Source organism: Pholcus phalangioides, unplaced genomic scaffold, assembly GCF_987345545.1.
Source record: "Pholcus phalangioides strain wild (caught in Gottingen) unplaced genomic scaffold, Ppha-v1.0 ptg000009l_1, whole genome shotgun sequence".
NCBI classification, from domain to species: Eukaryota; Metazoa; Arthropoda; class Arachnida; order Araneae; family Pholcidae; genus Pholcus; species Pholcus phalangioides.
In genome coordinates, this window is record NW_028301602.1 from 45,710,914 (window position 1) to 45,738,146 (window position 27,233).

Sequence of the window (27,233 nt, forward strand, 5' to 3'; positions counted from 1 at the left end):
ATATAACATGTTTCATGATCTTCACACTGTGTACACGTTTGTTATCTTAAGTCATAAATCATCTCACCAAATGTAATTTTTCCTGAAATCTGGAAATGGTGCTTTTTATATTTTACGTGTATTAATAATAATTTTCTCTTACCAAAAGGCATGCCAACTGGCAAGCAGTACAATTCATGGGCGCAAGCTGCAGGCAAAGGATTGAATTCTTCATGTAGTACCAGCACATCAGGAGGAGGAGTGTCATGTAACGCTGCTTTTGAGAATGAGCAAGAAAGTTTTGGTGGTACAGCATCTAAAGTAATGAAGATGGCTGAGCAAGTCAATGAGTCACAAATCGCTGCAGCTTTCAGTGAAGGCTGGGGCCAAAGAGTAAGCTGCTACTAATATGACTGCTTATTATTCAGCGATTTTCAAAGATGAAGATGTTTGAATTGTTTTTGACATATTCACAGATCTTAAAGCACTGGTTTCCAAACTGCACCATAGAGCCCTGGGGTGCCATGGCCAGTTACAGGATATGTTACAAAAATAAAAACATGTAGCTACTTATTTCATAAATTGCTTGTAAATTTGAATTAGCCTACTGTTTTTTAGTTAACCAATCTAATCTTACTCTGTAGGTAGGACTATATGTCAAATTGAGCACAATGGGAAAAATTCTGATACATAGTAAAACCTCAGTAAGTCATCGCCCTAATAAGTCATCATTTTTCTTCTGTCCTGTCTAGGCTTTCATAGATAACAGTGTTATTAAGCCTCCGTTAAGTTTCAAGTTTCTGCTAATTTCAGTTAACTCATCTCTATGGAAAAAAGGGAACAGATGATTTCTATAGCTACCTTCAAAGAAATGGCCTGATAACAGCCTTATGCACCAAAACGGAGCAGCTAAAGTGACAAAAAGTACACTGAGGAAGTTCATTTGTGATGAAAGAAAACAAGTTCTTAAAACGTTAGTAACTGTTTGAGCTGGATGCAGTTTCTGCATGGGCACTCACTAGTTTAGAGGTTCAAATTTGAACAAAATATCTTTGTGGAAAAACCAGACGTTTTTCGAAAAATTTAGGTCTTTTAGTGTGTTTGTACAGCCCAGGGCCCCCCTCCAATTCAAAATTGGGTCATTACTTGTGTGTAAGTTTACCTTGTATTTGTATCATAAATTACTGATAAGTGTACCAATTTATTTTGCCATAATAAATAAAATACTAAAAGCTAAAAAAAAGTTAAAAATTTTGTTTTACTTTCGTAATCTATAAATTTTGTTAGCCTACAGTGAAATCTTGATATAATGATACTCTGCAGACCAAGAAAAAATATGATAGAATGTAGGTAGATTATCTTACATATTGAGAGACAGCAGTTTAACATTACTTCCCATGGGGCAGAGGTGAATTTTCTTCCTTGTAATTTTCATCTTCACAAATAACCGGTCTTTCAATGAATCTTGTAGTTTAACATTATACTATTGGCATTTTCAAACAAGACTTGATAAATCCCTCTACAATGATTTGTTTTCGTTATATCGAGTAAAGTTGTAGCGAGGTTCCACTGTAATATTGTAATTTTAATTCGTATTTTAATAAATTTATTACTTTAAAATTATACAATGTTACACATTGAAACTGACAGCACTTTGCTTAAGTCGTCATAATTTCTCTATAACATGAGCGATGATGACTTAACAAGGTTTTACTGTATGAAACATGGCTTGAACTAGAAAAGTTTGGGAACTACTGGCCCAAAATTTGAGTGAAAGAAATATAATTTATTCATGTTAATTGAAATTTTTAGAACTTATTGATAAATAAAATTTAAATAATCATTTTTTATTTCACTTGACAATAGTCTGGCTAGCACCTTACCTTAAATTATTTTGTGCTGTGAAACCTTTTGGATGTAAATCTCAGCAGGGCATGGATGTCTTTATTTGATCATTCAGAATCGGCTGTAAACCGTAGGTTCCAGTTTGATAAGTTGCTCCTTAGTGGTGCTGTGGTAAGATGCTCATCTTCAACCATGACTGTTACCATGGAGGTCCACGGGTTTGAATCTGGGGAAGAACATCAGAAAAAAGTTCTTTACCTACCAAGCATGAGGCAAACACAGATAGAGGGCATCTTTATTTCTACCCAAAATTACGTATGGCGATATATGACTGGAATTGGTGTGCATTGAAATAATCTGATATGTTCATCTGAGTGCACACAATTTCCATGGGTCAATAAAATATTAAGTTAACATTTCCTATAAATAAATCGCTAGTAAAAGGCTGATCTCAACTCAACCTCAATCTATAACTGCAAAATATAACTAACTCGTCCTTCAGCTGCAAAACGTTGCTGAGTGTAGCAAATTGCTACTGCCCATACTGTAGACATAAAACGAAAACCTGTCAAAAATTGGAAATTATTTCGATTCGTGTAGGTTTCTCGCATTGTATTAAGATTTTCTTTTCCTTTTGTCTAATGAATGTTTGGCTCTTGTTGGAAAAACTCCAATTTTAAATTAACTTGATACTTGTTAAGTTTTTTTCTAAATCTATGGATATTTTTTAGATTTACTGTTCACTTGTGGAATTGAATTTAGTATTTTATATATATAAAATATATATATATACACACACACACACCCTTTTTTTTGAAAAAAAATTAGGTTAGTAAATTTTCATGCTCATAAAAAAGATACTCATCTTTTTTGTTTGATAATTTTGTTAGTCAGACTTTTGTAAAAGGTATTTCTCCTTTATTAGGGTGTTAATCAGGATACAGCGTGGGATGTTCCTTCATCTCCACAGTGCAGTCCAAAAGAAGGAAGTAACTGGTCTAATTCTACGAGCACTGGCACTGAGATATGGGAGAGTAATATTCGCCATAACACCAAGAACTCTGCTGCCAACAATTCAGGTCCAATGAGAGAGCCTTGGGGTCATGCACCTACTACACACATCGGAGGCACTTGGGGTGAAGAAGATGACACAACCAATATTTGGACTGGTGTTCCCCAGGTTCCTAGCACAGCATGGGGACCTGGCGATTCTAGTACAGCTGTCTGGGGCACAAACCCTCCAGAGAGCAAAAATTGGAATAGCCAGCAGAACTCTGCTGCTGTCAACTTCTCAACTTGGGGCAATGATTCTGGTAGGTACACTAGTGAGATAGTATGACACAACTGCTATTGAACAGATCTAAAATTAGGTTTTTATGCCTTCCATCTGCATTTATGTCATGAAAATTAATTATCAATTTCTTTCATTTGCAAAAATTTAAGAGAGTCTTAATTATTCAGGTTTTTATATAGTGCTGAAAATATTTTGGAATGCATATATACCAATGCTTTTGATTTACCCGGAAGCCTTCTGATTTTAAAGCAGGAGTAGCCAACCCTTTTCCAAGCCATGCCATAATCCAAGTTTATTTTCGATGTGTTTGCCACTCTACATATTTTAACTCACAGACCATGCGCCCTGTTTTTACAGGATACTAGCATTCTCTCCGTTCCTGCAAAATATTGTTCAGCTGTCCTTTTATTTTCGTAAAAATGTTCAGTTTGTCACTCTTTCGAGTTCTAAATTGTTTCTATTTTTGAGTCATAAATTTGATTATCGCAATGCAGATTGTGTATGTACGTATATCAGAAGTTCATCTTACCTACACCATGCTGGGCGTAGACACCCGATACTGAGGACTTGCGGTGGTGCTTGCCCTCTATCTCCTCCCACAATAAACAATAAACTTTGTAAGAGGACTTAGCCCTCCCCATAGAATCCATGGATATACAATATAATCTTATTATACAATGCATGCCTCCATGCGAACAATCCTGAATCTTGTACACATGGGACATCCAGCAACTAATACCCAAAGATGAAAAAGGGGCCATTCAAGTATTACGTAAGCAGATTTTCAGCCATTTTTAACCCCCCCCCCCCGTCAGCAAAAGTCAGAAAAACACTGACCCCCCCCCCCATCAAAAGTCAGCAAATCCGAAACCCCCCCCCCCCCCGATGCTGATGTAATACTTGAATTACCCCAAACAGAAAGGAAATGCATTGAATAAAAAATCATCACATAATTTGTACTTTAAGAGGCCTACCATATTAAATATAGGTTTAACAGTCTATAAAGATCATTATTCATTCAGGCCAGCATTACACTATAAAAGTTTAATAAAAGTTCATTTATAAAACTTGAAAATGCAATCAATAGGCGGATTAGTTGAGTGTACTTGAATGTAAGCAGATGTGCTTACTGGTTACATTCTTCAAGATTTATAAAGGAACTTCTATCAAACTTTTATAGTGTAATCCCGGCCTAAAAAAATGATTGTTTAAAAGTTGAAGAGAATTTCTTTGATTCAAAAATGGAATAGTATTTCTTTAATTTTTGAATTTCCTGTGCCACACTTGATACAATTCCGTGTCACTTTTGGCACGTGTGCCATGGGTTGGCCACCCCTGTTTTTAAAGCCTTATTAAAATCTTCTGATCAGAAACAAAATTCCTTTGACTTTTTGTGTCTTCATAGAAAAATCCTTGAATTGTGCTTTGCAAAAACGGAAAATTTAAAAAACAATCCTCTTCAGTCCTTGCAACCCTGTGCTGACCATGTTTCCTTGAGAAAAATATAGGAAATTGTCATCAAATATGATGTCATAAAATAGCAAAGTTGATAAATTATTGCTAAAATCAACAGTGGAGGGAAATAAAGAGCTAAGGCAAATCACAATTGTTAAAATGAATTGCATTAAAAAAGGAATTCTTTCCTTTAAGATCTGCTGCACTTGATGCTACAAAGTGTGTTTTTGTGTTAGGGGCCATCCAAGTACTATGTCAATATCAGTGGGGGAGTGGGAATTTCTAACTTTCGATGATGGGGGTTGAATGATGCTTACCTCATCAACAACCCTTTATAAAACATGAAATACTCTTAATGGCATCTTTATTGGGAATGCCAAAAACAAGAAAATACCTTTCCCTAGTTTGTTGCGGGTATTAGCATTCCCTGTTTATGTGCCCCACCTCAATCCTGTCTCATTTATAGGGAGGTGGGGGTCAACTGAACTGTTTTGTGTCCACTCAAGCACGTTACATGCGTGGTCCTTGAGTGATTCCTTGGACTCCTGTACATAAGTGGTACATTCTCTTTGAATGGAGGGAATGTGGTTCACTGAGAGTGTGCATGGTGATTCAGAAGGTTGAATCGTCTATCTTCTTTCGCTCTGCCACTTATTCTAATGATACAATATTTCATGAATAGTGGATTGCCACCCCCAGACTTCCATACCGTCTTTGTTCCTGTATGATGTGAATAAGAAAACAAGCTGCGATTATTTATGGGACAAGCAAAAAACTACTCATGAAAACGAAAAAAACTCTGAAAAACGCATGCTTCATAAAGTGCACATTAATGAAACCACAAATTTGGCATTTCATTTCTTTTGTGATAAATTAACTAGATTATTTTGCTTTTTACAAAATTCCTTATTTTTCACAAAATTAATGACCTTTCTCACAAAAATAAGGAAAATTTTCCCAAAAAGAGGACTACAACTGGTCTAGACAGACCCCTGCAAAAATAAGCAAAGTTCTCCAGTTATTGCTGAAATTGCCAAAAAATCATCAAAAGCTTCTGCCACTTTCTGAAGTAGCATTGCGTTGAAGCAGTATGGATTTAAACAAATTCTATGAAAACAAACATTAACACGACAAATATGTGAAATTTAAAGCCATAATATAACTTATAGAAAAAATAATTTTGATAATTAATTTCAGTAAAGAATGAAAATTTAAATAGGGCTTTGTTGAAAATTCAGAAAATAACGACACATTTTTTAATGAAAAAGTCAGGATGGCCAAAATTTACATCAAAATACGGGTCATAAGGCAGGGCTGTAACTAGGGGGAAACAGGAGGAGCAACTACCCCAGGTGGCAGTTTTAGGTAGGAACAAATAGCCCCATTACAAAATTATTGAATTTTAAAGTTGTGGAAGCGGGCTAAAATAATGTTTACCCCAAGCAGCAAAAATCCTAGTTACGGCCCTGCATAAGGGTCACCCTACATATATAACTACATGTGCTTTCTGATATTTTTATCGAAAGTGGCACATATCAATAGCATTTCAAACATAAAATGATTTCTGTTGAATGTCCTTTAATAAAACTACAATACATGTATTTTTTTAAGCAACACCTTTTTAGAACTTGATATTGTCTACAAGCGTAAATCATGGTTAAAATAATATGGCTATTAAATGCTTTTAAAAATTATTTATTTTTAATAAATTAGAGCATTTCAAACTCAAAATTAGTAAATTTAAAATATAAATGAAAGATCTAATTTCATTTTTTGAAAAAAATTGTGATTTTTATCAATTACGAAATAAACGTACTTGAATTTTTAAATTTTGCCTGGAAGAGTGCTTGAATAGTCCTTGAATTTTTTCACTTTCAAAGCGTATGAACCACGGTAAGATAAATATTCATATTTATAGTCATTTATCATAATACAATTATAAGTTGCAAAATAATTTTAATCATTTCTTTTAACCTGAAATATTCAAGTGGATTTTGTACAAAACAGGAAGAAAAAACAGAACATCTTGAAGAAAGAGGTCTAGACGACCTTAATTAGCGAGAATGTGGTAATGTCTCGGGAAGAGAGGTCACCTTTTGCATTCCCTGGAAAAATCCTCACCTTTCCCTATTATTTGTATGATTTTTTTTTGGCAGCGAAATATTTTGTCATGGGACACTATATATTTTTCAAGTCTGGGAATCGACATCTATGGAAATGCATTTCAAGTTGATTTATAAAGAAAATTGGTTCCCATTTTTAATCGTTAACATCATGTGAAAATTCCTAATTTTTGTTGATATATTTTTTTTTTACATCAGAGAAATATCTAACAGTGCCTGCTCATGGTCGGATATTCTGGCGGAGAGGGCACAGATTTCAAAAAAATATGCTGCCATGTATCAGTGAAAATATGTAGTGAACTATTTACAAATAGTAAAGTATTGCACTGCACTGAAAATTTATTTTTGTTTATCAAATTATTTTTCACATTATCCATATATCTGTAGTGCAAAAATAATAATGCTTCATCAATCTAACATTACCGTAAATAATTTGTGCAGTGAGCCTAATGAACATCTTAACAATGTTGAAAATTATTTATTTTCAGCAGTTACCATCACCAATGGTTTTTTTCAAATTGCAAAAATTTGTACTCTTCTTTCAATATTATATTCCAATTTAAACAATGAATTATATTCTAACAAAAATGTTATAAATAAATAAATATATATATATAATCTTTTAATGTTCAAATATATTCTAATTTAAAAGATACAACATATTTAAAGGATAGAAGAGATGGCAGCATCAATATCTTGGAGTGTGATTTTTCAGTGCAGCCAACGTACTAGCCTGTGTGCTAACCATCTCCTTTCTCCCTTCTCTCGTGGTTTCCAGCTACTAAGGATATCTGATATCAGTGCACGACAGAAAGCGTCCAAAGAGAAAAAAGAGAAGAGTACATTACATAGCTATATGGGAAGCACTGCGGTAACTTGATCATATGGACCCCTATTTTATGGGACACTTTTTTTAAATTAGTGCTGTTGAGAATATTTCTTTTTTAAATCAGTGCTTTCGAGAATATTTCTTTTTTTAATTTATCAATTTCATAAAAAAGGAAGAATTCAATGGTATTAAATTGGTACCAAATCCATTTGAAGAATTAAATGAATGATTTGAAATTTTCAAAGAGGCACATACCTTTGTGCCTCCTTCAAGAGCCACCTCTGGTATCTAGAGTTTATTAGAAAGATGTATGTTTGTGTAAATGTAAATTCTAGCATTTTGAACAAATTTGAACAACCAAGTCACTTATTTATTTTTATTTTTTCCTCAGCACCATTACAGATTGGTCTGACTCATTTGCCACTTACAAACGAAGCAAAGCCAATGGGTAAGAAATATTTATCATATTAAGTGATACATGATTCATTTCAGTCTATGTTGGAAATTTAAATAGAGCTGGTTTTTTTTTGGAATTAAATTTTCACATGAGGTTGATGCTTTTTCTTTCACAGACGAAAACACTCCAGAAAGTGGTTCTGGTGTATGGCCAGACAAGAGAGGATTTGACAGTTGGTCTCCAATAGCCGGAAGCAATAAGAAACCAGTGCAGCCATCTGGCTGGGAAGAAACAGCAGTTCCGCCACCAGTGACCTGCCAGCAATCTGGCGGCAATTATGATGATGGTACTGCGGTTTGGGGTAACCCTGTCCATCAAGGCAAAGTATCGCACTGGAAAGAGATGCCTCCCACAAAGCAGATGCCAAACTGTGTAATGCCTCCAGGAAATATGTGTGGCGCTAATAACCCATGCAACGGCCCAGGTATGATAAGGTTGCCGCCCTCTGCTGTGAACCCAAACAAAAATGACAATACGTGGATGAAAAATGCACCTCTGAACCGTGGACTCAGCTGGACTGATATGGGTAATCGAGATGGTTCAGGTCGTCGGATATGGGATGAACTTCATAATCAGCTTCAGGATAAAAATGTGCCTGGGACACCAAATACGCCAAACAGTGCCTTTGGAAACTGGGGTGATTCAAACCCTAATAGCTACTGGGGTACCAAAACAAAGAACTCTTCTACTGCTGCTTGGGCTGAAGGCCAAGTAGATACTAGCTCATGGGTCACGAAGCAGGTAATAATTTCTGTTTCTGCTTTCATCACCATCTTTCATTTTGTAAGAGAACCCCCTTTAAGTCTATGGATAATGTTTTACCAGAGTACTACAAGTACTGCTATGTTCAGAAAGTTCTGAAACTTATTTTATTATGGAACAGAATTAATACATATAGAGCCTGTTTATGTGGTGTTTCCTTCAAAGTAACTACCCTGAGCAATTATGAATTTTTGCCCTTGTTCATTCAAAGATGTAAATGCAGATTATACAAGATTTTTTAGTCGCATCCTCAATGTCTTTGTCTCCGCTCACTGCACTTCTTCAGATCCTGAGAATCGTTACTCCTTAAACAAATTCTTTATCCAAGGAAAAAGTCCCATGGGCCAAGACCAGGAGAATAAGCTGGTTGTAGAAGTATTGGAATGTGATGTTTTGATAGATAATCTTGCACCAGGATGGATCTGCAAGTCCTTAAACATCATGACAAAGTGAGACGCAAGCGACTAGATTCTTGAAAGGCCAAGTTGTAGGGGCTCCATCACGATAATGCTTTAGCTCACAGGTACCTCCTGGTATCAGATTACCTGTCACAACATCACATTCAACTCACACAAGATTCTTTCCTTGAATAAACAATTTGCTTAAAAATCAACAGTTCTTAGGTTCCAAAGAAGAGCAACGACAAAGGCACTGGAAGATGTGCCAAAAAAATGGCTTGCAACCCTCATTTACATTCTTGTAATAAATAAACTCTTTGGTAGAAATAATGAAAGAAAAATGAGGTTTGATTAGAAAAGTGTTTTAATATTTATTTACTTCTTCCTTATAGGGTGGAAAACCTCTGAGTAAAGATCTCATCTGGGCCAGCAAACAATTTCGTCTTCTGTCCGAGATGAATTTCAAGGTTTCTGTTACTTCATACTCATTTATTTTGAACTGCAGAAAATTTTATAGACTATTAGATGAATGAATCTTTTGATTTTATCTGAATAATGTATTTTTCTTTACAGAAAGAAGACATTGAAAACGCATTAAGACGCAGCAACATGAACATGGAGGAAGCCTTGTGTATGTGGTTTTAAAGTATATTATGCGTTGTTGTACTTTTATGCCATCAGTTTAGTCAAGAGAAGGTGGGTTGGTCAGTGTGTCTTCATCTCATATTTCGTAGCCTACTATGTTCCGAGAAGATATGAATTTCTTGAATCTTTGTGGCGAACACTTACTGCGCTGATTCAGTTTTTGAAATAAGTGCTGGATAAAGTAATACAATGGAATGTTTCTCAACCTTTCTGCAAACAAGGACCAGTGAAACATCTGAAAAAATTTTATGAACCACTCATGTCCCTTAATTCTCATTGTTTCGATTTTTTTTTTATACATTTGTCCCATTTTTTCAAAAATATTTTTGAATTTGTAGCATTTACTGAAGTTGTGAATACACACATACAGCGTTTTCATAGTATAAATTATATTATGATGATTATTGCAAAAATCTGAAATATTCTTCTCGCATATTTGTCAGATTTGTCCAATTTTTTTGGAATTTTAATTGTGATTGTGTTTACTTCTAACAAGGCATTTAATGATAATTGGCAATGTCCCATGTTTTACAGTTTATTATGTGATGCCAGTTTACTGTAAACCCTTCAGCAATTTTAGCAGTACTTAGCAAATTGCATTTAAAACAATATATTGAAGTTTTTGGCAAAATTTAGTGACATCCCATATTTAGGATTAGTTTCCTGCATTTGTAACGTAACTTGTCGTTACATCCCAGATTCCATTTTTATCTTCCCAATATAATTTCGCCAGACAGTTGACACGGCGAACCAGACGAATATCTCATCACAGACGAGAGCAGACATCTCATAGAGACTTCAACACAGGCAGAGAGATTTTTGACTAAAAAAAGAAGAAGAGAATGATCAATGGATCGGATGGCACCCAACAAAAATATCGACTCATGGCTCCCAGAACAAGGCGGGGTGAAAACACCACAGGTGAAATGAAATGAGGGGCAACGAGCAGCGTCCAACAACTAATGTGTCTATTCATTGCACACTACTTGCATATAAGGAAAAATTCCCCATCTCACATCATCACCGGAACCAATTTGTATCGAGATTCAGCGGCGCTAGAATCAACATAACATTTTGACAAATTTGCATATTCACATGAACTTAGAATAATATTGTACAATTATGATATTCGGTATCTGGCAACACAAAAAAATTTAAACATTGAAGACCTATCCTGGGTCGCAACATTAGGCCTAATTATAGATTGTATAAGTTCATGACTTTATTAACCGTGAGATGGTCTTAGGCTCAGCGATGACGTGAAGGTATGAACATTATGATGTCAATGTTTTGCATTGAGAAATAATAATCTCTAATTTTGACGATGACTCTACATGGTCCCCACCCATGAACCACAGGACCCAACTAACGATAATTCATGGGTACTCCCGTCACGTTACACACATTGTCCTTGATAGTGTATGATGTCATCTATGCTATTATCACTGACCATTGGTTGAGAAATGCTGAAATAATGTATAGCGATGAAAAAAACTTAAAGACATCAAGCTTTAACAAATAATAACTTTTTTTTAACAGTGGAGTTGCATGCGATGAGCAGCAAAGATGGTGGTATGGATGTGGATCTTGGAAATATCAATTTGAATCAGAGGCTCTCTCATGGTGGTGGGACTGTTGAAGATTTGAATTTCTCAGAGCAGTCGCTAGATAGCTCAGTTACATCTGGTAATTTGTATGGTTCCAATAACTTTCCAGGAATGGCGATGTTCTCTGGTTTCAATATTGCTCAGAATAAAAACCAGGTAAGCTGTAGCTTTAGTAAATTTTATCCATATTTCTGTGAATTTTTTTAAATAATATGACAAATTAATTAATCTTTAATTTTCTAGTGGTTTTTTCAGGTTTTTTCTGAGTGATGTGTATTTATTGCCTTTTTTCACATTCTCACTTCAATGATCTCATCTGAATTATTTTTTACAGGTAACAGGTGGAAACACTGGTGCTCCTAATGTCATGGGTAACACTGGAACAACCAATCAAGGTCCGAATTTCAATTTGAACAATGGGTTGAACAACATGAGCCCTGCCATGATGCGCAAATTACTGCAACAGAATCAAACATTTGCGCCTGTATGTAGGACTTGTTTGTTAAATATATTAACCCTGCTGCACTGTTCGGGTCTATTTGACCCGAAACAGAGTTTGACTCGTTTATTAGATAACTGTTTGTCTATGAGTTATGATTTTTCCTGACTTTATCAGTTACTACCCTAACTTTTATCAGGCCGATTTTATTTTCGAATTTGTTTTCCCTTTTTAATTTTGCATCATTGTATATGTTTGATACAATGTGATCAAAAAGAAAAATTCCTTTCAAAGGCCTCAAAAGTTATTTTTAACGTTAATTTGAGGGTCAATAGTGAATATTTTACTTATTTTTTAAATTTGTTTTTGAGAATTTTGGGTATCAAATTCTTTTCAACATCATTGAAGCACAATGTTTCCGAAACAGTGATCTGCAGAACCCTGGGGGGGGGGGGGGGGGGGGTCCAAATGACTTTACTAGTATTTCAACGAGAAATATTAATTTAATGAAAGGCAATGAAAATAGTTCTAGATAGCTCTCTAGACCATCTTCTACTCTCATAGGGGTTCCCCTCAAACGTTTTTACTAATGATTGATATAATATGGTGAAGGAATAAAGTTTTCAAGTTCAATACTCATTCAAGAGTTTCAATACTTTCTTGAGTATGTCTACTTTGTGGAGAAGCAAACAATAAAACTATGGCATAAAAGTAAAAGTTTTCAGCAACATGTCTCGCAAAATGTTCCGCATGATATCTCAAGTGGATGCTTTGATAAAAATGTCATGAAATGAGGCACAACAGACACTTTTCAAACCAGCTGCTGCTCCAAATATTGTTTTTGGTGGTAAAATTAAGTAGATAACTTTCCTAGACTATAATATCCCTCATGTGAAAATTGTAGAGTGTGAACGACCGATTAGTTACATGTGCCTTAGAAATTGCTAAATAGGCCTAGGATATTAGCAATACCTAGGCATTTTTATTATTTACATAAAAAAAGAGCTATCTCTCCAGTTGTAATTAATGCAATTAAAAATAAAATCTTAAATTCAACATTTTTCAATTTAATCATTATGTATAGTTGTTTCAAATGTTTGGAGTTATTGGTGTTTTTTCAATAATAAACAAGCATTAAAGTGAAAACAAAAGATTTGAGTTATATTTACCTGAACGTTACAAGTATAGGGTAAATGTGTACAGTAAAGCAGGGTTAATTATCGTATTATCAAAGTCAAATTTTATTTCACTTTTGGTCAGTCTCATATGCTCTGCTTTATTTTTTTTTGGGGGGGGGGGAAATTCTACTTATGTGCTTTCAATAAAAAACTAAATACAGTAGAACCTAGTTTATCTGGCCTAATTTGAACTTAAGGCTGATACACACTATTCTGATGGTCCCACACCACCTAACATCAGAGTAGTGTGTAGTGGCCTTTAGGGTCAGTTTGTTTAGAAAAAAGCTAGTTGAAGAAGGAGATTGAAACCTATGTGCAAAAAATAATTAGATATTGTGCTGTATATTGAATCTGGTAGATATTTCATAGAGAAATATTGGTTTTAATCAACACTGTTTAAAAAGGAAACATATTTCCTGGATATTATGCTGAGATGAACTCTGAAAGAAAAGTCATGTCTCCGCCGAGAAAAGATGACTTTTCTTTCCGAGTTCACCTCAGCATAATATCCAGAAAATGTTTCCTTCATATCTTGGGCTGAGAAAAAAGCTGTCCATCACTGTTTAAAAACTTAAGCAAATAAGTTAAAATGCACAATATGGACTTGCATACTACAAATTATTCTGCGAACACAATATAGTAAAACGTAACACAACATCAATTAAAGAACAGGACTTTTATGGCTGGTTTAGGGAAAGATCTAGTTTAAGGAGGGCAAAATAAAAGAGGTTCAATTGTAAGACATAATAAAAAAAAAATTGCTTGAATATAGAAACAAGATGTTGAATCAAAATTTATTTTTTGTTAAAATATTCATCGAAAGTCTGAGTCAAATATATAAATTAGCTGGTAAAGAACTTTCTGAATAGCTCCAAATTTTGATGAAGATTTATGTAAATTTATTTAATTACATTGTAGTTTGACAATTGGGATATTCTCTTCATTTAATTTAGAAACAGAATAAAAAATATACAGGGTGTCCTTTAAGTGCTAACACAGCCTTTATCTCATCAACTGTTTGTTGTAGAGGTATGATTACAGTTTAAAACTGCTTAACAGGTGTTCGAAAAATTACCCTGTACCAGTTTTGAGAGTGAAAATAGAGTGAAACAATAAAAAAAATTAAATTTTTATATGCCCCCCCCCCATGCACTTCCAATTAGAAAGTTTTGCCCTCTCTCTCCCGTTTGAAAAAAATCCATGTTTCTCTCCACAAAAAAAAATTGTTTCTTAAAAGTGTCATTTTCACAGAGTTTTAAAAACGGTTTTTCCACATTTAATGCTGTCCTTGCCCAAATTTCATTCGTTTTTTTAATTTGAATATCTCTGTGAATATTGCACTTGGAAACATGGAATTTTTTGTTTGCATCAGGAGAGACAAGGCAACAACTTTCTAATTGGACGTTAGAGCACAGGGACTGTATAAAAACTTAGATTTTTCAGTAGTTTGTTGCAGACTGTATTTTCACTCTCAAAACTGGTACAGGGTAATTTTTGAATGCCTGTTGATAATTTTTTAAATTAGAATTGTACCTCTACAACGAACAGTTGATGAGATAAAAACCGATGATACCACTTACAGGATACTCTGCATAATTTACATAAATATTATGGTGAATTTATTTATTTTGAGCAATATTAAAACATGAATTGATGATTTATTAGGATGATAGTATGTGTAATAAAAGCAACAAATGTGTATTTATTTAAAAGGGTTGCCTTCCTCAAAATACTATCAATAATCAAACTGGTCGTGTCAATCAACAGAACTTCCCTTCAGCTGCTCAATTACGTCATCTCGTTCAACAAATCCAAATGGCAGTTCAAGCTGGTCACTTGAACCCTCAAGTACGTTTCACTTTTTATTATTTTCCCATTTCTTTTGTGTTATTTTGGGGTTTAGTAAATGCATGAGCATTTGTACATGTAATCATATGTTTAAAACCCAAGAGAAGATTATATTTAGAAGGACTTAATTTGTATGCTATGTTTTTCATTTTTTTCTTGACTTCAATTAGACTAATATTTAGCATAACTGTACCAAATATGCAGTTGCTGCTCGATATTAAGAACTGGCACATTATTTTGTACTAATCTTCTGGTCCCAAGTAAATATTATTTCTTTGGATGTTTTTCCCATTTACAAACTAATCATTACACTAATCATATCACTAAACTAATCATTAAAGTTTCTAAAAATGAGCGTCAACTGTAATTTTTTTTATATATACAAGTGAGTTATTTTTCATAATTACATTTTTAATTGGATTGCTGTGTTTTAGAAATATGGCATCCTTATTTTTTATGATCATCTTTTTCCTCAGCCACCTCATTGGGCATTTTGCTTGTTGTGGCCTTGTATTTGTATCTATAAAAATACATTACTGCTTTCATATTTATTAAAAATGAAAACTAACTAATATTAAATTTTATGTGGTTCTAGTTTCATGTATTTGATTCATTATTTTTTCTCAACTGCTTGATGATCATAGAGCTAGCATAGTAATTTTTTCTTCTTTCTTTTGTAATTTCAAATCTGTTACAGCCAATATTAAAATTTATCATTCTAAATAATTTAAAAAAAAAGTTGGTCTGTTATTTCTTACATGGTGTCCCACAATTGACTGACGGTTTTCAAAATAAGGTATAACAAGAAAACAGTGATGAATGTTAAAGTCATTCTCGCAAAATATAAATGTGCAAATTCAGGAATTTCAGCGACATCACTCATTGCAAGGGGTTGTATCGTTATTTAAAAAAAAAAACTTTTTATACAGTCCGTTTGTGCCCCGAAACCCAATTAGAAAGTTGACAGCTCTGTGTCTCCTGATGCCAACAAAAAAAAATTCCCATGTTTCTAAGTGCAATTATTCGCAGATATATCTGACTTCAAAAATCGGAAAAGTATAGGAAGAAGCATTTTGTCCATTAGTTTTTGTTGTTCTTGCCCAACTTTTCTCTATTTGTTTAAGTTACATCTCAGCAAATATTGCACTTAAAAATGTGGAAATTTTTTGTTGGCATCAGGAGAGACAGTTCAACAACTTTCTAATTGTGTTTCTGGGCACGGGGACTGCATAAAAGTTATTTTTTTATTTTAATAACTATACAACCCCTTACAACAGGAATGACTTAGCTGAAATTCCTGACTTTGCACATTCATATTTTGCAAGAATGACTAATATCTGTCACCATTTTCTTGCTATCCCATTTTGAAAACAGTGAGTCAATTTTGGGACACTGCACAAAAACTTTATTATATCATTCACGATATTTGATTTGTAGTATAATGATCAGTGTGATTTATTTAACTTACAAGAATGAGATTTTTTGGTGATCAAAACAGACATTTTTGTTATTGGGCTGAACACAACACATAAAACATACATTCAAAACCACTGAGAAAAACACAAAAGTACATAACAATGACAGTCTCTGTTTTTTTTAATTACTGTATAACAAAAATTAAGTTATCTGTTGTTTTTTGCTTTGCAGATATTGAATCAGTCACTTGCTCCTCAGACATTAATACTTCTATATCAGCTGCTCCAGCAAATACGCATCCTTCATCAGTTTCAGCAACAACAGCTGTTTTATACCCAGCATGGGAATAAACCTAGCAGCCCGCCACTACAACTAAGTGTTCAAATAACCCAAACAAAGCAGCATATTGTCAATCTCCAGAATCAAATAGCTGCTCAGCAAGCTATTTTTTTAAAGCAGGTGATTTGATTTTCTAAATCGTAATTTTTGGTTTTTTTCTGTGAGTAAATAAAAAATCTGTGTTTATCAATAAACTATTCTTTTTATAATTATTTTAAATTATTTAATTATACCAATAGGCATTAATCATTAAATTATTTAATTATAAAAAATATTTTAGATGTTATCATTCTCTTAATTATTTGATTACACTGGTGAATGTTAGGTGCACAAATTTTTTTCTAAAAACTGGGATGGGCTATGTCATGGACACGACCACAAGTTTTCAAGTGAATATGCTTTTTGTGCCTTGAATCACGTGGTAGGTCAAACATCATAGGCTTTTTCTTTGGAATAGCTACTAAATGATACCAATATAGACTATTTCTGTTGCGAACTGCTGGAGATATAGCGGGAAAGAATTTGTTATAAGTCTGGGCAGTGGGCCTGGTGCCCAGACAGGAAGAAATATTGAAACTGGAGTGATATCATTTAATGCACCTTTGCAATGTGCATTTGACAATACCATTGATTTTGACTTGAGTTGGGTACTAACTGAGATATGAGCATTTAAAGAATTTCATCGTGTAACTTTCTGCGAATGTTTCCAGTATCAACCGATGATTTAAAGGACACATTCACGTCAAAAGAAAAAATACAGTCAAACTCTGTTATAATGACATCAAAGATTCCACAAAATTTTATTGCTATAACGGAGGTTGGCTCTCCAATACCTATTGGGTGTGAAAATATTATCGGATGCAATGAAATACTGTACATGAAGTTATTTCATTATGATAGGGATGACCATATTTTAGGGAGAAAAATACAGAAAATTGGTATCATATATCAAGTAATTACAGGATATTGTCAAGTATTGCCTATAACTAACCCTTGGCAAGGGGTAAACTAGTTTTACAGCAAGTGTACAGTGCCGTAAAAAGTATTTCACGGAAAACTGTTGAACATTATAAATATTCATTTCTCATATATTTGTCGTCATTTTCAAAAAATATAATTTATCAATTTTGCAAATTATCTCCAACCCATATTTTAGAAAGATTGTGTCTTTATTTTCAATGAAGTAAGCTTTATTGAGAAGTGGAACATTTTCATAAAAAAATTGGGGAAAAATACAGGAATGCTATATATATATAGGTCATACCAATAAGCAAAAATCGAACTGTCAAACATATAATAAATTGGTTTTTTTTATCCTCAATCTACATAGCTCTAATTTATAATGTTTTAAGCTTTCTAGTGTCTAATACATGACAGAAGATTTTGAGTTGAGGTGGCTGGCACTTCAAGTCTGATAGAGAGACGTGCCTAGAAAATCTTTTCTTGAGGGCTCATGGTGGTGTAAGACTGCCCACACACACACAAAGGAAATGTTGACAGGGCTCTGGTGGGGGGGGGGGCCTTAAGTATCGGTCTTATATTTCTAAAATATTTAATTATAAATTTTCTTCAAAGTCAATACAAGGAGCCAAGCTGAAATTCATAGTCTGGAGCCCTGTCAAGTCCGAGACGCCATTCAAGGTTGGGGGGGGGGGGGAAGGACAGACATGGATTCACTATCATATGCATGTCTGTTATTAAATTGACATATTTTTCATTCATTCAAACTAAGCACATCTCAGGTCTAATATTTTTCATCAATAAATCCACAGAATTTCAAGTTCTGTCTTTTCTTTATAGTTGAAGAAAATATGTATTGATTGTAATAAAATTCAGGTTTTTGCGACCTGGTACGATCTCACCCTTCGCACCTGCCTAAGTCTGGCTCTGGGTGGATATCCTTTTCTGTGGAAGTGGTTATGTCAGGGTGAATTTATAGGATAAGGAAAACATGAAACTGAAAATAAATTCTACTGCAATAAGCATGAATTACCAAGCTCACCAATTGCAGAATGTACCTAAACAAGGAACATATTGAGCTACTGAATGAGCAAAGAATATCTAGGAAAAATAAGAAACTAAGTCGTAAATTCCATGATGCGTTACTAGTTAATGGTGGTTGACATTTTCTTGATTAGATGTAAAATTGTAACAAGTGTAAAAAGAAAAAAATTGATTCTGTAAGTAACATTAAAATACAGTATATATCATTGTTAAATTTGATTGTCAGTATCGTGGCAATAAAAAATTTTCAATTGCCAGTTTTTAATATTTATTTAAATAGTAAATTGCATAATTAATATTCAGTATCAATCATTTGAAATTACCAATAATTTTATTTTCAATTTAAAACTACAGTTTTATTTCTAATTATGATGAATTTTAATTAAATTGATATTCGTCCGCTGAATATTCAGTATTTTGCCAAAACAAGAGAAACAGAGCCAAATATATTCTGTATTCGGTTATTCAGCCCAAATCACTATTTGTCCCATCCCTAGTATATTTGTGTATTCGCAAACTTATCTATTTGTGTGCTATTTGGATTACATAATTTGATAGCCCCATGTTTTTTTCTCCTGCCTTAATAGTGACCTTATGCAGTTTTCTTTTTTTCCTGTTTCTTCTTTAAAGCAAAATGTGCCGCAGTTGCCACTTCAGCATCCATCCCTTCAGAATCCTCAGCCGTCCGCTTTTGATGTTGTCAAGTCCAATATAGATGCAATAAATGGCCTTCACATGGACTTTCGAGATCTTTCCGTGAAGGAGCAACCGTCTGCTCAGAGTCATTCTAGACTCAGTCAGTGGAAGCTTTCAGCTTTTGACAAAGAAGATAGTTCTTCTGATTCTGGTGGTTGCAACAGAGATAACAATACCAACAACTGTCCGTCGTCTACAGAGTTCAGCCGTGCTCCTGGCTCTGTTTCTAAATCAACTTCTGCCAGCAATTTATCCTCTGCAGGTGTATCACATTCCGCTTCCAATCTCCAGACCCTGAGTGAAAACACTTGGGCTGACTTGCCACACTTGCAGAAGGACTCCTGGAGTGCTGAATCCAATGAACCTGCCAATTGTAATGTTTCTGGTCCAGGCAATGAGGGAGACATTACCTGTGATGGAGCTTCAAACAAGCTAAATAGTGCCTCTGATAAGGAGTCCCCTACTACGGCAATTCCTTCCACATCCAGTTCTTCCCAGTCCTCATACAATTTAAATGATCTTGTGCCAGAGTTTGAACCTGGAAAGCCATGGAAAGGAACCTCTCGCATCAAGAACTTTGAAGATGATCCTCATGTAACTCCTGGCAGCATTGCCAAATCACCTTTGTCCTTAAACAGTATTAAAGACTCAGAACTCTTTACATGGAATGCTAAATCAAATTCTGCTGGGCAAAATGCTTCATCCGCTTCCTCTTTGACTACAAGTACATGGTCATTCTCACCTCCCTTGGCACCTCCTGTGCAAAACAGGTTAGTTGATACATTATGACATAATTAATTAGTGTATATGAATAACTCCAGTCCCCTTGTTGCAAAAGGCTTACATTCCCATGGGACAGAGCCTGGGTCCTTCCACAGCAGTGCTGAACAAATTGCAAAACAATCAGAAAATTTTTTTACCATAATAAACAGGTCCAAAATAATGCTTCTTTTGACTTTTACAGGACATGATGACTATTTCTCATGTTGGTAGATATGCTGCTACAAATTCCAAACACTTTGTGCTGCTCTCAGCCTTTAATTTAGTAACTACACAAAGAAAATTTTTAAGTGCCAATAAAAGTTTTTAGTCACCATGGTAACCTGCTGCCTGGTATTTATCCAGCCTTGTTCTGCAGTATTTATGAACGACTGAAGTTGGTTTTCTGCGGTTTTCCAGCTTTAAGGCATGAATGTGTGTGATCCATTTGAAAAAATCTCCCATTTGAAAAAGTCTCTCTGCAGAGAGCAGGTTGGCCAACAACACAATACTGACAAAACATGAAAAAATTCAAGCATTTCCATCTTTACTTCAGAAAACAGAAGCCAGATGGCAGCATGAATATGAAACAAGTGCAACTCGACAGCATAAATATGTTAGGGCCAAGCACATACTCTCAGAACACACATTCTCTCTCTCTCTCTGGCATGTGCCGATTCATTAGAAATTCCGTAGAGGAATGTGTACAAGGTGCATGTTTGGTTAAGTACTATTTATGAACAGTTTTGCCCAGGAAAAATTGTTTGTCCAATCAAATTTTCTTTCAATATACAGACTAGTTGTTTTTGCTGCTGTTTTGTTGTTGTTGCTGCTTGCATATTTCATTTATTTTATTCTTTTTACAGCTCCTCTGGGAAACAGAATATGACAAAAGGTTGGGGTTCCAATAGAGTTTCAGATTCATCTGTTTGCTGGAAGAGTCCAGCATTGCCAAAGACAAGAGGCCCACCTCCAGGTTTGGCTGGTCAGAACAAGCCATTATCATCCAACTGGTTATGCAATGAGAGTAATTCACAAAGCTGGCCTTCAAACACCAGTAAGTAATGACGTAACATGAAACAAATATAGCTCTGATAACAAATACATAAGTGTCGCACACACATGTTCCTGCTTGTGCCCATTTGTTAGAATTTTCCCAGAGAAATGTTTACAAGACGCATGTATGGTTTAGTGGCAGTAAGTAATGATGCTGAAGCAATGAATAGTCACTGGCCTTTAATCGCATTAATAAAGAGAATAAATATTCAATTATATAAATTTAACATTATTAACAGTTGTAAAATATTTTGGCAAGAAGTGAAAAATAATCGAAATGTAGAATTAACTCATTATGGATCAAGTTATTTGTATAATTGGCATAATCTTGATGCACATGTAGATTAAACTGCAAATACACTTTCTTTTCTTACACACAGCAAACTCAAACAAGGACTTCTTTCTTCTTGTTTCCAAAACTACTGTATAATAATATACTGGGTTGCCATAATGTAGGGGTTCTTAACCTATGAGTTGCAGGGGCTCCTGAGATGGGTCATGCAAATTCACTTACAACTTGGTTATAAATTAATTTGTTGCTTCACTGGTTTCAGTGTCATCCTTAGATTGTGGTGGCCTGGGCTGGGACCCAGATATTTTTAGGGCTCCTCTATGAGTCATGATTTTATATCGGGGGGGGGGGGATAGGTAATGGGACATATGGCATTTTACTGACGAACTGTTGATCCTAGAGACATACTTTCAATTAGAAAAGTATCCAAATAATGTGTAGTACTCGGATATGTCATTCATGTTGCTAGGGATTGTATAGTTATTGAAGTAAAAATCTGGATGTTTCATGCCATACCTCCACATTTCTTGTTTGGCAACAGGAGATTACTGTCCCATGGGGTTCTCCAAAAGTTGTGCTACCGATATTGTTCGTAACAATATCAAAAATTTTACATTTCTTGAAATAAACAAAGTGCAAAAGTCTAATTATAGGTTTGCTATTATCTGAACAATGTCTTTTTAACCTTTATAATCCTCTCTGAATTACTTCAAGTTTCACCCAGTCTTAATCACATTTTAATATTTTGAAATTTGATCTTTTTCAGGTTGGGATAAGCAAACAAATTCCAATTTCTTAGTCTTGAGAAACCTTACTCCTCAGGTATGAATGTTTCCAGACAATTTTATGTAGAGTTGGTTTTAATAATTTATCATTTTTACATCCTTTTTTGATCCTTTGAGCTGTTTGGGAAACAGTTATATTTAAACACCTTGTTTTTATTCAGATTGATGGATCAACATTGAAAACATTGTGTATGCAACACGGACCATTGCAACTATTCCATCTCCTTTTGAACCACGGAATCGCTCTGATACGTTACTCTACTCGTGAAGAAAGTGAAAAGGCTAGGTGTGCTCTAAATAACTGTGTTTTCAGTAACACCACCATATTGGTTGACATTCCTACCGAAGCTGAAGTCAAACAATACCTACAGCTGACAGGCGGAAGCCAGAATATCACCTGGTCCCAAGGAGGCAGTAACTCTGACCCTGCCTTCTGTGCCAATAGCTCTTATCCATTGGGTGGAAATTCAAATGGGGGAGGAGCACCAAATTCCTCAAAGATGACTTCTGCAAACTGGAAGAATCAGGCTACAAATCTGAATCTTCAAGGTTCGAATGTGTGGTCATTTTCGGGACCCGGTGGTGGCAATAACACCGGCAGTAGTCTGTGGGGAGGACTGCAGCCTTCCGCCAATGACCAAGATCAAGGAATACAATCGTCATTGAATTCTTTCCTACCAGGTGATCTTCTCGGGGGAGGCGAATCAATCTGAGTTAATTTTAAAAACCCACCACCAGCCCAACGAATAAGACCTTTATTAAATCAGTCGTGTGCGAAAAACATTTAAATGTCTATCACAAAAATTAATGGACTATAGTATCGGGGGGGGGGGGGGGTGTTCACTTGCTTTTTTTCTCAGCAAGTGGTTAATTTCTTGAGTCACTAAATAAGATAACAGCATTTGTATGCATGTGTGAGTGTATGTATGATCTTGGTTTTTTTTTGCATGTTATGGGAAGTGTGAATGTGAACTAGCGTGAATGTGCTGTTGATACCTTGATTCCAGATGAACAGAAAAAATAACATTCACCAATGAGGCTGCTTCAAAGAAACAGTCTTTGTGATAAAAAGAATGATGTTATTTGAATACTTTTAACTTGATTATCTATTCTATATTCTTGGACAGAACTTGAAAATGTTTTGAGAGACAATATTGTGATAAACTTTACTGTGTTGTTTGAGCTTTTTGTGGCATATAACATTTCAAATGAGACATGCTCAGTTTGAATGATGTGAAAAAAAAAAATAATCCATTTGATATGTATTGCATACAGTATCTAGTATTTTTGGTGCCAGGATTTGTGTGTGTGTGTGTGCATATGTGAGCGTGTTTATGTAACAGAGAGATATGACTATTAGGGTTGTACATAGAAGAATTTAAAACAAAAAAGAAAAGAAAAAAAAAAGAAAAGCTATGAACTTGGTGAATATAAGAATTCTCATTTGATTGAGTGATCTTCCCCCTTTTATCCTTTTATTATTATTATCGTAGAATAGAATTAGTCTTGTTTTGTGTTAATTTATGTAGTCTCCCTCACATTTAATTCTGATTACTTACCTGTTGAAATTTGATGTTGAGTGACCACTATTCTGTTGTGATTGTTACAAAATATGTTATGAATGAAATTTATGTATTAACTCCTTTTTTTTTGTTTCAAATATTGGTGTGCAGTTGATGTCTCTTTGATTGTTGATAAATATATCTTGTCAAAGGTGTGAATTTGAGATCGTGTAGATATAAGTATGCTATTTTATCCCTGTTTTTTGGGTACACTTTGCTGCATTTTGATTGCCTCATAAGTTCAATAAGCACGTTTTACCTCAAAATCAAATCAATGCTTTTTGAGTGTATTTCTCTTTATTAGTATTTTTTTAATGAAGAAAAGAAAATGCGCCATATCTGTCTTGTTATTTGGTTTTTATTTTCTCTCTCTCCGCCAAATCCCATATCTATTTGAACAAAATGAAATTGTTGTTGTGTATATTTGGAATTGTGAACAAATCTTATTCTTGAGCAACAATATTCTACCTGTTTTTTTGTTCTTGTTGGAACATAGAATAATACTTTCAAATAGATTTCGATTTTTATTTCTTGAAGTATTTGAGATGTATTTAGCTGAATCATTGATGTTTTTTTTTCTTTTAAACTATTGTTTCACGTATGTATATAAATATATGTATTTTGGGTATTTCCTACATCTTAGTTGGTAACAAATACAATATTTTTTATTCGAAATGAAAAATGTGGAGTTCTATGAGTACATTGTTTTGGGGGTTGAACTGAAATTGTAGATATGAAATTACTAGACATAAATATTTTCTTTTGGTGAAATAGAAAGTACAAATTAAATTTTAATGAATATATGTGTGTTATATAGATAACTTTTGCAAATAAGTTTGTTATTTGTAATCAGAGAAAAAATTCTAAAAAAATAATCTTTGCCATTTTTTAGTTTAGAAAATATGTTTATTTTTCCAATGCTCTATAATCACATTGAGTTTCTTCTGTATTTTCTTTATTAATAGGAAAATTGCTCTGAGATTATAAAATATTTATTTTTCACTCCATAATAATATTTTTTTTACATCAAGTCAAAAAATCAGTGCGACACTTAGTATCTGATCATGTGGCGATTTTCTCTTTTCAAAGATTAATTTTTACTTATTCGGTGCATGACATTTAATGTGATCACATTGAGACACTAGGTTTTTGATCACTGAATCCCCAAAATTCAAACGCAAGCAGGATGGCCATACATCCAGTTTAAACCTTTGTTTCTCCACATCCTTCACCCATGCAAAATCCAAAAATAATAAAAGTTTTCTGCGAACTCCAAGCAGGGTTTTAGCTGTCAATCATGAAAGGCTAGATAACATCAATTCCTTACATATAGTTCATGCATCACAACACCACCATGGCCCAGTGAAAAATATTAGGAAGAGAGGATGTGCATTTTCTCCTCCCATCATATTGCTTTAAATGAAAAGAAATTGATAACATAAAAGCAAAATCTTGATTACCATAAACAATGTTTTTCTGCATGTGATACGAGTTTGTCCCATACTTTGAAAAAGTATAACAACACATAAATGATAACATCTGTAATTCTAATAAGCAAGCCGCTTGCCCTGAACATGTTAACAAATATATATGATTTCAGTCTACCAGTTTCTTTCACAGATAATTTCTCTTTGAATTAAATTCCTATATAGTGATTATCATTGCTGTACCAGCACACTTTTCATAGTATATTAATACAGTGATACCTCTACTAACGAAGATAATTTGTTCCAGAATCACATTCGTTAGCTGAAGTGCAATTTCCCATAGGTTTCTATGGAAAATTATTTAATTCATTCTACAAAATGCCCAAAATGTTAAAATAACTTTATACAGCACTAAGGGCATCCTCACACAGGGATACTCAAATCAAACTTGAGTAGCCCCAAATTTAGAGTTGAGTTGATTTGAATGAGTCGAGTTGCCCATTCTCCCTCATACAGCACTGCTAGAAGAAATCTCAAAGCCTGGGAAAATGAGTAGAAATGACACAGTGTTTAGTTCACCTTATCTCCCTGTATATTGTGTTAACCCGGGGGGGGGGGGGGGGGGAATAAAATTTTCAGCGTTTCTACCAATAATGAAGTTTGCTTATTACTTGTGAGCCCTGACGAATGACTGTTAAGCTAACAATCTGTAAGATAAGCAAAATTTATGTTGTAAATATCCATTATTTGGAGGGAGTTTAGTTCTATAAGATGAAGCTTTATTTCCTTAAAAGTTGATTATGCTGTTCCCATACAGAGAGAAAAAAATATACCTGTGTTTATCTTGAAGGGGGTAAGAGTTTTCCCATATACTCCTACACGCATGTGCGTGCATGAACTATATATTATCGTGCATTCCATTTAAGAAGGATTTGGGGTTAGGGTTGCATGCATTTTCTGTAATTCACCTTTTGTACATCCTGGACTGAAAAAAGTATGAATAAATGTTTCAAGAGTAACAACAAAATTGTTGCCTTCAACTAGCACACAATGTTGCCAGTGACTTAGTCGAGTAGGACATTTTGTTGCCAATATCCTCCTGTGAGAAGCTCTGTAGAAATATACGTGATCTATCCTCTGGATACTAAGTTTCCTATCGGTCGTAAGACTTCAGTGAGGAGGCCCTAAGAAGCACTATAAAAAAAATTAGAACTGACCAAAAGTTGAGAAGAATAACTTCTGAAGTGTATGAAGGAGAATTTAGAGGGAGATCAAAACCTGAACATCTCTATTTTACACTATGTATGCTATGCAGTCGGGTTCGTGAGCCATAGTGAAAAAAAAATTTGCAAGGTAGCGTAATATAATCTGTTCATTTTTCTCTTGCACACATAGATGGAAAAGTTAATCTCCAGAACGTCCAGACTATTCAATTTGGTATTCTTACAGTATCCACACTGAGACCATTGAAATCTAAGGTTTCTGATTTTTCTTGTAGATTTACATCAAATTGCTCAAGATCTTTCAGAAAGAGAAAGAAAGGTGTATATTTGGAAAGTAATCCTGAGGTGGGGAAAAAAGTATTGCTCGAATGACAATTACTCATTGGATTCATTTTAATTAGCACAAAAATTTAACTTGTGATGCAACTGTTTTATGTTAGCACATATACCACATTAACTGAAATGTTTGTTAACTGAATCTGTATTCATCATTTGAGACAGAAAAAAAAATCTTCATTAGCTGAAAAATTTGTAAGCTGAGGTATCATGCATATTCCATCTATAAAGGAAAAAAAAACCTGTATAGAGAGTGATACTTTTCTTTCGTCCCTTCAGTATTGAAATGGAGGAGTTTCACTTGGTTCCTAGCAGATATTTATGAATTACTCACTAAGCAGGAGTTTATTAACATTATAAACATTAGAGTAAACAAGGTCACTGATAATATTTGTATGTGAAAACGTCAAATGACAAGATTTCTCATGGCATCTTTATAAAAATTTCTTGATAACAAATGAGATGAAACAAAGAAAAAA

At 34.3% G+C, this 27,233-nt stretch overlaps 1 protein-coding gene across 2 annotated transcripts in view; it reads left to right on the plus strand.

The window, feature by feature from the left end:
* Positions 1-23,586, plus strand: part of LOC149083188 (protein Gawky-like) — a 34,830-nt gene extending 11,244 nt beyond the window's left edge. For both annotated transcript variants that reach the window (XM_089236364.1, XM_089236363.1), the window contains exons 2-15: positions 149-372; positions 2,750-3,137; positions 7,917-7,973; positions 8,098-8,723; positions 9,535-9,609; positions 9,716-9,773; positions 11,327-11,550; positions 11,729-11,878; positions 14,725-14,859; positions 16,507-16,734; positions 19,249-20,084; positions 20,940-21,130; positions 22,188-22,243; positions 22,368-23,586. In XM_089236364.1, coding sequence (XP_089092490.1) covers positions 151-372; positions 2,750-3,137; positions 7,917-7,973; positions 8,098-8,723; positions 9,535-9,609; positions 9,716-9,773; positions 11,327-11,550; positions 11,729-11,878; positions 14,725-14,859; positions 16,507-16,734; positions 19,249-20,084; positions 20,940-21,130; positions 22,188-22,243; positions 22,368-22,919 — 3,798 coding nt within the window. In that variant the 5' untranslated portion in view covers positions 149-150 and the 3' untranslated portion in view covers positions 22,920-23,586. The remainder of the gene's footprint in view (positions 1-148; positions 373-2,749; positions 3,138-7,916; positions 7,974-8,097; positions 8,724-9,534; positions 9,610-9,715; positions 9,774-11,326; positions 11,551-11,728; positions 11,879-14,724; positions 14,860-16,506; positions 16,735-19,248; positions 20,085-20,939; positions 21,131-22,187; positions 22,244-22,367) is intronic.
* Positions 23,587-27,233: the final 3,647 nt, after the last annotated feature.